This window comes from Xyrauchen texanus, chromosome 3, assembly GCF_025860055.1.
Source record: "Xyrauchen texanus isolate HMW12.3.18 chromosome 3, RBS_HiC_50CHRs, whole genome shotgun sequence".
NCBI classification, from domain to species: domain Eukaryota; kingdom Metazoa; phylum Chordata; class Actinopteri; order Cypriniformes; family Catostomidae; genus Xyrauchen; species Xyrauchen texanus.
In genome coordinates this window covers 25,960,437-25,973,127 of record NC_068278.1, presented here as the reverse complement: position 1 = coordinate 25,973,127, position 12,691 = coordinate 25,960,437, and the positions used below count along the sequence as shown (strand labels likewise).

The following is a 12,691-nucleotide window of genomic DNA, read 5'->3' as shown; positions in this document are numbered from 1 at the left end:
TTTCATGTGGCCACTTAGCTGTTTAGTTCTTGTTGCATTGTGTATGTAGAAATGTTTTTACTTTCACAATTAAACATAGCCGTGAGTTCTACTGTCAACTTTTTACGATGTAATCAAGCGTTTTAGTGATCTCCGATCACGATCATTCAAGTTTTTTTCTGACCACATTTCTCCCGCAGCTGATTGTTCACCACTATCCTTCCAGGTTTTAATCAGAATCAGAATCAAAATGAGCTTTATTGCTAAGTGTTCTCACATACACAAGGTCTGTGGGGTCCAGAGTGATTCTGCCTGCACGTTTTCTCACTCTGGAGAAGTCTTGGAGGGTGGGAAGGGGCTTTTCCGATATTCCTCTCAGCAGAATTGTGTCAGCAGCTTCAGTTGCAAGTTGAACTTCCTCAGCTGGTGAAGGAAGTACAACCTCTGCTGAGCCTTCTTCACAATGGAGTCTATGTGGGTGTCCCACTTCAGGTCCTGAGAGATGGTAGACCCCAGGAACCGGAATGACTCCAGTGCTGCCACAGTGCTTTTCAGGATGGTGAGGGGGAGGAGAGCGGGGGAATTTATCCTGAAGTCCACTATCATCTCCAGTGTTTTTGGTTCAACTCAATTTTGTTGTGACTGCACCAGACAGCCAACTGATCAACCTCCCATCTGTTTGCAGACTTGTCACCATTGTGGATGAGGCAGATGACCGTGGTGTTGTCTGCAAACTTAAGAAGCTTGAGCAGTGGGGTCTTTTGCAGTGCAGTCATTTGTGTACAAGGAGAAGAGTAGTGGAGAGAGAACGCATCCCTGAGGAGCACCAGTGCTAATGGTGAGGTTTCCCTACGTGAGTTTTCACAGTCTCACTAGCTGCTGCCTATCTGTCAGAAAGCAGGTGATCCATCGACAGAGTGGGGTGAGCATGGAGAGCTGGGTCAGTTTGATTGAGAGAAGATCAGTCATGAAGGTATTGAAGGCTGAACTGAAGTCCACAAACAGGATCCTTGCATAAGTCCCAGGTCTGTCAAGGTGTTCCAGAATATAATGCTGTCCCATATTAACAGCATCATCCACAGACCTGTTTGCTCGTAAGCAAACTGAAGGGGGTCATGCAGGGGTCCAGTGATGTCTTTCAGGTAGGCCAAAACCAGTCTCTCAAATGACTTCTTGACCACAGACATGAGAGTGACAGGTCTGTAGTCATTAAGTCCTATGACTTAACGACTAAGTGTTGGACATTTCTTAATCCAATTCCAGTGATTTCAGCAATCTCCTTAGGTGTTGTCTTTGTTTGATGCAGGCCAATAATTGTCCCCTTCTGAAACACAGTAAAAACTCTTCCACGACCATGGGATACTTCTGACATGGTTGTTTAAGAAATGAGAAGCTACACATTGCACAAGTTAGGGTAAATAAATTGGCAATCATAGGCTCTTAAGTATCTGCTTATTTAAATCCAAACAGCGACTTTTTTTTGGCCAGTCAGTATAGGAAGTGTTTACTAAAACACAAACATACATGACATTTCACTGACCTTCAGTTTCATCATGGAGTCTTGGCTCATCGTGTCTCCTCTTGCTTCAGGGACATCATCTACACCAATCAACTTGGCTTTGTAGCGAACTCCATTCCCTTTGAACCTGGCTAATAGGAACTCATCAGTTTTCTCTGGGCTTGCTGCAGCTGTGAAAAAGCACAAAGAATATTATATGTCTGGGTTTCTTTAAGCCTAGCACCATAAGTCTCTTGAAGTTTGAGAGTAGAACATATTTAGCATTCTTTATATCAAATTCCACTGGGAAATAATATTTAGGGCTCTATTTTCACAAGTGTGTAAAACACAGTAAGACACACAATGTTTAATCCAATTATTGTGAGGGTGCTAATTCTAAGTTCAATTAGCTAAAAATTAGCTAAAAATTCATGTACAAACTTTGAAAATATAGTGGATCATCAAATTATGTCCATGACGATCACTGTTTTGCTGTTTTATGAAACAAATATTTATGAAATTTGTATAATACTTTTAGGTCATGGTTTATTTTTCAATTATTATTATTTTTTATTTCTAATCTAATTTGTATTCGCATTTTCCACCTGTTGTCGTACAGAGATTTTTATTTATTTATTATTATTAACAATGTCTATTGATTCCATTCAACAAATTAAATAAACATAACAGAAAATTCTACCCCCGAACATTTCCTGTACACAAACACGCACAAAGTGGTCATAAATATTTAGAAAATTTAAAAATAACATAAAAAGTATACTTTCAAAAAACAACAAAATTGCACACACACATTTTAAACTACAGATCCATCTCCACTGCCCCTCCCCGTGAGGTCAAATATCTGCCCCATGTTTTATCAAATAAACCCAGATTGCCCAGCCTTCTAAATTACATCTCCTCAAGTGCCGCTACCCTGCCCATCTCCGTGCACCACTCTTGAAATGAGGGCGCTCCAGCCAACTTCCATCCCCTAAGAATAAACCGTCTGCTGATCATAACACTGGCCAGGACCCAATTCTTTTTGTATTTATCCAATATATCAATGACTGCCCCATCTCCTAAAATACAGAGTCTGGGGCAAAATGAAAGTTGAGTGCCCAATGCATCACACATAAAACTCTGAACCCTCAACGAAAATTCTTGGATCTTAACACACCACCAAAAAACATGGGTTGTTTCCCCATCTTCTGATTGGCCGTGCCAACATGTGGGTGTGTCTTTAAAACCAAGCCTATAAAATCTAGAGGGGGTCCAATAGAATCGATGTAAAATCTTAAACTGCATAAGGTGCACTCTTGCATCTCTAGTTGCAGACTTGATGTTTTTAGAATCCGAGCCCACACTCCTTCCTCAATATCAGGTTTAGATCGTTCTCCCATAATCTCTTGAGAGAAGCTGAAGCTCCGTCCCCCAGACTCTGAATTAGCAGTGAGTAATACACTGATGCCTCATGACCTTTTCCAAAAGCAGTAATCACCACTCCCAGAATATTTGCTGCTTTAGGGGGGTGTATACTACTCCCAGAAATAGAACAGAGCAGGTGGCGCAGCTGTAAATACCTAAAGAACTGATACCTGGGAATCAAAAAATGTTGAACCATATTTTCAAAGGATCCCAACACTCCACTCTCATATAGGTCACAGAGCATATTAATCTCCCTCACAATCCACTCTGTCCAGAAGAAAGGGGACTTATTAATACATAAATTTGGGTTCAGCCATATGCTCGAGGCTAAATGTCTGAATTAAACACTCGGAATTAAACGTCTAAAAAGCTGTTACCGGCCAATAGGCTGTCAGAAACAAAGCTTTGGATTTAGACCAATTCACTCTGTATCCTGATAATTTAGAAAAGGAATTAATAATTCTGTTGAGGCAAGGCATAGATCTAGTATGTACGGAGATGAATAATAAAATATAATCTGCGTAAAGCAAATCTTACGCGCCACACCTCCCGCCATCACCCCTGGAAAATCATCCTCCTTTCATGCAGAGAGATTTTTAAGTCACTGCAATGGGGCAGGTGGAAGAAGTAAAATGTTTGGATTTGGAATGATATTTTTTGACCACTTCATTATTTTGATTATATTTTTGTTTCTTTTGAAGTGTAATTTCAATAAAATAAAATAAAAATTGTAAAATATTTGTTGAGTTTCAATAACATTTATTTTTCAAAATCGGCCAGTAGACGTGAAGTGTGTTCAGATACAATCACTGTTAATCCTAGCCATGATTTGTGTGTCAGTAGATGAAAATGATTAATAATACTTACATTCTCTATAATTTAACTGAGCATAAATCCTGATGAGAACCACATTTTCCAAGCGAATAAAAGGAGCGTGTCACTGTCATAGAAATATGCCTGACATTCAAGCGCACAGTAAAAAAATAAATCCATATTTTTATTCTTCTAAAGTCATTGCATAGAATCCATTTACACTACCAATTTTTTATGGATGTGCTCTGTCTCTGTATCGCTGGTGCTTGACAGGAAATTACATTTATAATAGGATGCAAATGGTTCAAAAACCAGAGAAGAACCTCCCAATTACAGTAACTGCACTTGTCCCAGCACATTAGCAGGTATAATTTTGCCAAACACACTTGCACCTAAAAAATAGTGCATTCTTGCATGAAAATACCAAAACTTGATGCCTATTCCCACTGACTTTACATGTATGATTATGGCATAGCGCTGCCCTTAACACTCTTAAAATAGTGCCTTTTGTAATCTTTTTGGAAGCTTTTGCAAAACCTTGTGTTCAAATATTTGAACAAGTAGGAATAATTTAATATTTACAGTCAAACAGCTTGATAAAATAGTTCATCAGTTTTGTTCACCTTGATCACCTTGAAACATAGCACTGAAAAAGAAAATGGGTAACCCAAAGATGTGCTTCATGTGGTTAACTGGTTTGATTTAAGTCAAAAGTATTATTTAAATGTCTGAATCAACATTGCTACATTAGGTTACACCAACTAAACAAATTGCAAGGAATAAATCAGGTAGTAATAGATACTTGACATAGCAATTTCAGGTTAGTTTTTACACTGTGAATACTAGACTTATTATTGTCACATCATTCTTGTGTTTTCCACTCAAGGACTTGTTTATAATTTATAAGAGACTCTTATTTGAAGTTTTGTGTCTTCCTCTTATGTCTAATTGTATTCCAGGTGTTCCTTGTCTCCTTGTTAGCCCTTTTGTATATATCCTCTTGCTACTTGTTCCAGTGTCAGTTCTTGCTTTTGTGTAGTGCTTTAGTTGCCAGCATACAGATGTATACAGCTGACTGAGAGTCCGTGTTATCTCTAGTAGTGTTTAGGCCTCTGAATCTCAGAATCACTCAAAATGTAATACAAAATAGTGATTGCTCAATGGTGCAAAAAGACCCTGTGAGACTAGACCTGACTTCAAGGAGAGGAGGACACAGGAAACAGGGCTTTGGAAATACAGGTAAGGCTTTAATTGCCGTTTTCTCTTACACTCTTACACACATACACAATAACTACAAGCGCATTGGGTCGGCTTGTCAGGTTCTCTCTCTCTCTCCTGGAGGCTCTGTGGCTGCTTTTAAATCGCTCTCCCCGTGCTCACTGAAATTAGAGACAGGTGTTAAACATAATTTAGCTCAGGTGCAAGCGCCCTTACCGCTTTTTCTCCCGGACGGGCGCTTGACCACGCCCCCGCTGACACAGACCCAAAGGAAACTGATTACAGTGAACAAAGTGCATAAGAGAGCCACTGATTTGCTTAAGTGGTTTTATCTGTTCCTCCCAATCAATGTTTCAATATGTCTATCTGGCTGAGTTTTAGCACTGAATATGTGTTTATTTGGATTTGTGTCATGCTGATTTTTAAAGTTAATTAACGGGGTGTCTCAAACAGCCCTCTAGCACCCTATGTCATGAATCAGTGTACCTCCTCTCTTGGAAGAAACTTTTCTCTTGTCTGTAAGTTGTTGTTTTTTCTTACGTTATATCCAGCCTGATCTCATGAAAGGTACGGGACAATGGCAACATTTTTGCAAACCAAAATGATGTGCTTCATTACACATTTGGCTACAGTTTCCCAGTGAATTGTCCTGCAGGGGTGCCAAAAGTGAGTGAAATGGTGTAGTAATCATACAAAATTAAGGCGAATATTGGATGAATGTTTTGGTGAGTAAAACGCACCTCTCTAACCAACAACTTTAGCCTAAACAATATTGTCCTAAAAGATAAATGAGAGGTGAACCTTAACCAATGCCGAACCTAACCGATAGTGTTTTATAAGCAAATTTGATGTGAAAAGCACATTTACTGAAGCAATCATGTCATTTTGCGTCACTTCTAAGGCACTGTGCTTTCGCTTCACATTCATTCCAAGCGTCCTTGGCTGGGCTCGAAGCTGGGTCTCCGAGTCTACAGGACAACACTCTCAAGGTGAGCTACCGCAGAAGCTAAGCATGTTGGAATATGTGTGTAAATGTAGGTGGCTCTGTAACATAAGCTCTAAAATTTAATTTCCCATTTATCACTCTGCAGTCTCTTTCTCATATAATACAAGTATTTAAACTCCTAACAATATTAAATGTCCGTTCATTTATTTATTTGGTATGTACAATAGCTGTGTATTAAGCAGGACACTACAGTCAGCTGCTCATAATCACAAAATTTTCAGCTTCAGAGTGATACGTGGCTCAGCTGCTTTCCTGGCTCTTTCTTTTGTGGTATCTCTCTATCACACTACCTAATTCTAACTGCCTTTTTTTTTTTTTTTTCTCGTCTTCATGTCTTAACTCATACTCCCCAATCTTTCTCGGAGTTCAAAACCAGAGCTCAGCTGAGTATGTGGCAATGTCCCCTCTTGGCCAGTTGCACTGGTGAGATTGCAGACGCAGAGAAAGAGGGAGTAATCCAGATGTAGACTGAGAGCAGTCGGGTGAAGGCCCAGCCCTCATTCCTGCTGTGGCCAAGCTGAGGGACAGCACTGACATTCATCCCATGAAGGGACTCAATAGGCTAGAGTTTTCTCCACTTCAACCCCCACCCAATGTGTGCATACAGTGTGATACCATTATATTTGTTTGCTTAGTTTAGAGAGGTATTTGTTGTGTTTCTGAGGGCTAGCATAATTGGGCTAGTCTATTCCTAAAAAAAGGTATCAAGATTAAAAGACCCCCAGCTAAAGAAAATGTGTATCTAAGTGGCAACATGTAATTCACAGTTTAAGGGAATATTTTGAAAGTAAAATTTTGCCCAAAAATGAAACATCATCACTTTCTCACCCTCATACTGTCCCTAATCCACAAAGCCTGCAAGGCTTTTGTTCTAAGAACACAAAAGTGAATGTTAGGCAGAATGTTAGTCTCAGTCACCATTGACTTTCATTGTATTTAAATGCAATGAATGTGAATGGTGACTGAGATCATAGGTCCCTAACATTCTTCCTCACAGCTTTCCCAACAGCACATTTTGTGTTCTAAGGAAAGTAGAAAGTAATAAAGGTTTGGAAAAATTAGGGTGAGTAAATTATACAGAACTCTTGATATGAGGTGTGCTGAGATGTTAAAGTGAAAGCCTCTTTAAACTAGCCTGAAAATGCAGGTAACCTATTGGCATGCTATGCCAATCTAAGAATGGACTCAAAAGCTAAAGACACACATAATAAAGGCCTATACATGATTTATAACGACTTGGCTTAAACTTCACACATGTGATGCTGTATAAATATATTTTTGTTTCAATGTCTAAAACATCACTATGAAAGACCTCCTTTAACCCCAGATGCCTCTCATCACCCAAATCACTGCTGGCTCCTCAGCATGACACTGTGGGAATCATTCTGCTTGTTTTCATGCCTGTGGAAAAGGCTCATAAATAGACATGTAGTGCCTTGCAGTCGCAGCTGGAAGGTATTGTGGAAACAGAACTCTAATGGAATCCATCACTAGTGCGCTCTGTTGGTATGAATGAGCTAGGCAAGACAAACAATACCACTGTGCACCAGGTTCCTTGAAAAATAAATCCAGAGAAATATTGGGTCAAAGAGGCCCCTGGAGTTCTAGATGGAGGATGTTAGTGTTCTGCAGGTGGCTGTTTGCCAACTTTGTGCTGAGCTACATTACATGACATGGAACTTGATGAACTCTTGAGAGGAGCTAGTGCTTTCAATTTTCAGAAAGAACTTCAACTCTAATAATTTGGCACATACATGCTACTACTGTGTCAGCTTTGCATTTAAGTACCACAAATATAAATAGAGTAGTTCACCCAAAAATTACCATTTATTCAGAATATTATGGACTGACAGCCTAAGTGACCATTCTGTTTCAATGCAGCTTTTTCCATACAATGAAGATGAATGGTGACTGAGACTGTCCGTCCCTCCCTAAAAATCTGCATAACATTTTCTTTTGTGTTCCACAGAGGAGAGTAAATCATACAAGAATGGAACAACATGAGAGTAAGTAAATTATGAGAAAATGAAAACAATTTTAAGTGTCATTTTTTTATCACTTCACGATCAGATTCAAAATGAATATTAGATCCAAAACTATCTTAAAAGCTTTTTGACTGTACAATAGAGAGGTTAAGGATGTAAACATTAGCGCAATCTATCTATTTCTGCTCTAAAGACTAAAGAAAAAAAAAAAAAGTACTACAGTATATTCAGCTGGCTAAATGAGGAAATTACAAATGTGCACATTATAAACGCCCCCAGATGAGGTCAACATCAAAATATATTCCAATGTAAAAATGCCAGAAGGCTTAATGCAGTACCCTCTGAAACAAATCAAAAACCCTCTCATGCTTAACATTCCACCACTAAGATTAATGACTGAAACCTTCCTAAAAAAACAAAACAAACAAAAAAAACAAGTTTACTGGAAAACTGAGAAACTCAAGTAAAGACATAAATATTAAATAATTTGTTTCTACTGTAAATGTACAGTCAGAAAACAACATGGCCAAACACCTTCTACTGACCTTTAAATCATGGATGAAATTTTGGTCTGTTTTAACCAGCTCTTAACTACATGTAAATTCTTTAATCAAAGCTCTATACAAGCAGCCTTTTCATCTGGGAAGGAGGCGAGCACAATAGAAGTATTTTCAGGCAAACTCTTATGAAGGCTTAGTCTCACTTCACAGAAAAGTTTCATTGCCTGTTTGTTGTGGATCAAGCCTGGTTTTTGTAGGTGCTCTAGGGACGTGGGCACTGGGAGCAGCTCCGACTCAGAGATTCACAGTAAAGTTGACCAGGAGACACTCACTATCCCCCTAGTTGTGTCCTGTTAGAAGACACAACTAGGTCGCTCACACAAAGATGAAATTACTCTCAGTTTTTTGTACCTTCTTACAACAATATATTGCGAAAACATTTGTAATGGACCCACATGGTCTAAAAGTTTTGTAACCATTTGAAGCTTGATGTTTAAAATGTATATTGACAAAGCAAGATTTAAGAAGTGCAGAGCGAGCGCCCCTGCCTTGTTACATACCCTTTTTCTTTTCTTTTTTGGAGGGTGTTTTAATAGGTGCCTGCTCCACTGGGGGTGTGCTGGTTTCCACTTCTGTGGACATGTTAGGAGGCCAGCCTTGTGCAAACCTGGGGTGAAGACAGGATCAGGTAATGCGCTCCTCTCTGCAATGTGCACCACAGCTTGATTCAGCAGTGGGCTGCGCTCAGCATTGTCCACACTAAGTAGAGAGGGAAAGAAAGCAAAATAGGAAATAGATTTAGTAGAAGCTGGAAAGTAAAAAATCCAAGGAAACAGTTTAGTCCTAGATTTTTTTTTCTATATTGTTCTAGGTTAGAGCTGCACGATTCTGGATAAATTGAGAATCACAATTTTTTTTATTTTTTTGCATAGAATAAAGATCACGAGTCTCTCACGACTCACGAAAAATATTTACAAAACCTGGACATAAGGGTACTAAATAAAGTAACGTGTAGTTTAATAGAGTTTCTGACAAAATGTTCTTTGTTCTATACAAAAATACTATGAAATACATTTGTAAATCAAATATATACATTTAAAATGCATTACGAACGAAATGAATACATTACAAACCAAACAGCACCTTGTGATTATTGCAAAAAAAAACAAAAAAAAAAAACAAACAATCCTGTTAAAGAAACTGCATATTAAAAAATTATTTAACCTGTTTTTCACAACAAAAAAATTAATTAAAATCAAAACGAGCAGAAAAAGGCTTCATTAACAGTTCTATGTTAACTTGGCATTGCGCTTGTAAGCAAATATGCAATAAAACACTGTTTTAAAATAAATATATATTTTAAATAAATATTAACAATTTAAATTAAAACAATGAGGCCTTCAGTGAATCAATTGTAAAAATTGCTTCAAGCTTGTAAAGGAATTATTAATCAGCCAATAATTAAATAGAGAACAGCGTAAACAGTGCTTTAAATATTTTAGCAAAATTAACAATTAAACATTAAAAATATAATAATATAAAACATTAAAAAAGGTCATTTAATTCAAATGAAAGACTCTTTACTGTGTGATTATTAAATCTACATTAATACTGATCTGATGTAGTAAGAATGCCTGAATGCCTATTACAGACGGCATGCAGCTTATATACATTTAGATATCGCACAGATCTAACATTTTTGAAGAATTTGTCCCGCCTGCTTATACATTAACGACCGTGTTTGCTTTTGCAGATTTAATCCTGTCTGTTTACACGCTCATAATTCATTAACAGCTGTGTTTGCATTAATATCGCCTAAAGAGGGGTATTTTGATTAAAAACAGTGCAGGGCCTCGTACAGGAGTGCTGCATTCATCACAAGACAAAAGTGCATGGGCAGCCAGACACACGCATGTGAGCTTTTGAAAGCAGTCGGCTGTAATCAAACAGCACATGGGAAGTGAATTTATTCAGATCTTGGTAATGCTGTCATTTTTTTTAGCATCATTGGCTATTAAAATATTGAACAGAACAGAGATTCTGTCACACTCCTAGCTAATCGTGGCTGCACCCTGCAGTTTGTAAACCACTGTGCTGGACAAATTTCTTTTGACATTGCATTTTAGTTTATTCAGCGTCTCGTGCAGGAGAACTGCGTTTTGTAGATGCCATATAAAGTTCATCAACATTTAAAAATGCATCCTGAAGTGCATGTCAAATTGAAATTTGACCGCCTTACAAATTCATGCCACTGGAACTTTAATATACATTGCAGAATCGTTGTCATTTAGAAATGAGATCACGAACAAAATGATTTTTAAGTTAATTAGAAAGTAACTTAAAAGTAAAACAAGTAATCTGATTAAATTTTAGAGAAGTATTTAGTAATTTGTAGTGGATTACTTATTTTGGGTAACTTACCCAACACTGCTCGTCTCTCATTTAAAGAAAAAGAAGCCAAAAATGGCTGGAATTGCTGGGCCAGTCCATAAATATTACAATTCAAAGAGTAGCTTATCACACTGTTGAATCTTATGGCAATTTTAACTTAAAGGAATGTTCTGTGTTCAATATAAGTTAAGCTCAATCTGCAGCATTTGTGGCATAAGACTAAATTATTTTGACTTGCCCTTGGGGCCAATACATGAATGTTAAAATACTCACTATTTCAAAGGAATACCCACAAGACATTTTAAGATGATAAAATCACTTAATAACCTTATCGGGCTAAAATTCTATTAAAAACTGCAACTTTGTTTTCATTACAATGTAACGCCCTAAGGTAAACCCTTAAATCCCTGATTTTATTGCACTAAAATCATGTTAACATTTATAATATTTATGTCTTGTGGCTATACTTTTGAATCTGTGTGTATTATAACGTTTATGGATTAGCCTTATTCACTTCCATTGTAAGTGCATTAATGTATCTGCTATTTTGACACTTTTTAAAAGTAGAAATATTTTTTTATGTGGTAATCAGCATTATGTCACCTATACTGTTGATTGAGCTTAACTTGTGTTGAACCTGGAACATTCTTTTAAAGGAATAGTTCAGGTTTTGAGGTGCCTGTAGTGGTGCCCCAGCATCCTCTGTAGAGAAAGACAGAGGGTGGATCGGTGTTGGGATTGGTGTCTGTGTCGGGGGGTCTGTTGGTTGTACTCGCTGACGGTAGTGGAGCGGCTCCCAGACCTAGAGAGTTGTGTACATCGGCAAACACTTTATTGACTGATCTAAAATGTCATAAATCTGAGATTTATATTATTATTATTATTATTATTATTATTATTATTATTACTACTACTATGTAATGCAGTTCAATGGAAAGGAGGCGGCGAGAACCGGCTTGGCAATATAAATAATATTTGAATGCTAAACTTAAACAAAAGACAAACACACACACGACGGACATGTCCGTAAACTATCTCTCTCTCTCCCGCACTATCCTCCGCAGTCGGCCTTTATCCCTCTCGGAGGCTTGATTAGCCTGATAAGGGACCAGGTGTGTAGAATCATGATCCGGCCCCGCCCTACGACTTCTGCCAAATTCTATTATAGTTAGTAATAATTAATATTACTGCTGCTACTACTATTATTGTTACTATTATTATGACAACTACAACTATTATTATTATTATAACTATGATTATTTCAAATTGTCTCAATATCACTCAATGTGTTTATTTCCATATTTTTTTACTTCTCTCTCCACATCACTCCACATTACTGATAATGATTATTATTATACCATACTAAATTGACGTTACATTTATGCTTTGTTAAATTGACATAAAAGATGGAGTAAGTCATACAGGTTTAGAACAACATGAGGGTGAGTACATGATAATATAATTTCCATATTTGGGTGAACTATCCCTTTTAAATTACACAATAAATCAAACAAACCAAACTCTCAGGCTAACGTGAGCTTTGACCATGCAGAGAAACCCACTTTTTTCAACCACTTTTTACTCTTACACCAGAGAAAAAATAAGAGTAGAACTGCTTAGAAAAACTGGCTATATGTCAGCATAAACATTACAGCATGACTACACAATAACTGATTCCATGTAAGATGTAGGTTGACCTTGTTCAGTGTGAGCTTAGAGATGACTTGCTCTCTAAACATGCACAGACCACCTTTTTAACCCTTCTAATAACATGTTAACTAGCTCTGGTTTCATCTCAGTAAACGCAGTACATCCACAAGCAATAATGGAAATCAAAGTGGCTGTGTTAATATGAAGCTGGATAAACATCCTGGAC

The 12,691-nt window shown here is 37.6% G+C and overlaps 1 protein-coding gene across 3 annotated transcripts in view; it reads right to left on the bottom strand.

Moving 5' to 3' along the window:
- LOC127622787 (disabled homolog 2-like) overlaps positions 1 to 12,691 on the bottom strand; it is a 55,589-nt gene that overhangs the window by 23,132 nt on the left and 19,766 nt on the right. For all 3 annotated transcript variants that reach the window (XM_052096878.1, XM_052096887.1, XM_052096884.1), the window contains exons 2-3: positions 8,985 to 9,183; positions 1,520 to 1,668 (exon numbers count right to left, since the gene is read on the bottom strand). In XM_052096878.1, coding sequence (XP_051952838.1) covers positions 1,520 to 1,668; positions 8,985 to 9,066 — 231 coding nt within the window. In that variant the 5' untranslated portion in view covers positions 9,067 to 9,183. The remainder of the gene's footprint in view (positions 1 to 1,519; positions 1,669 to 8,984; positions 9,184 to 12,691) is intronic.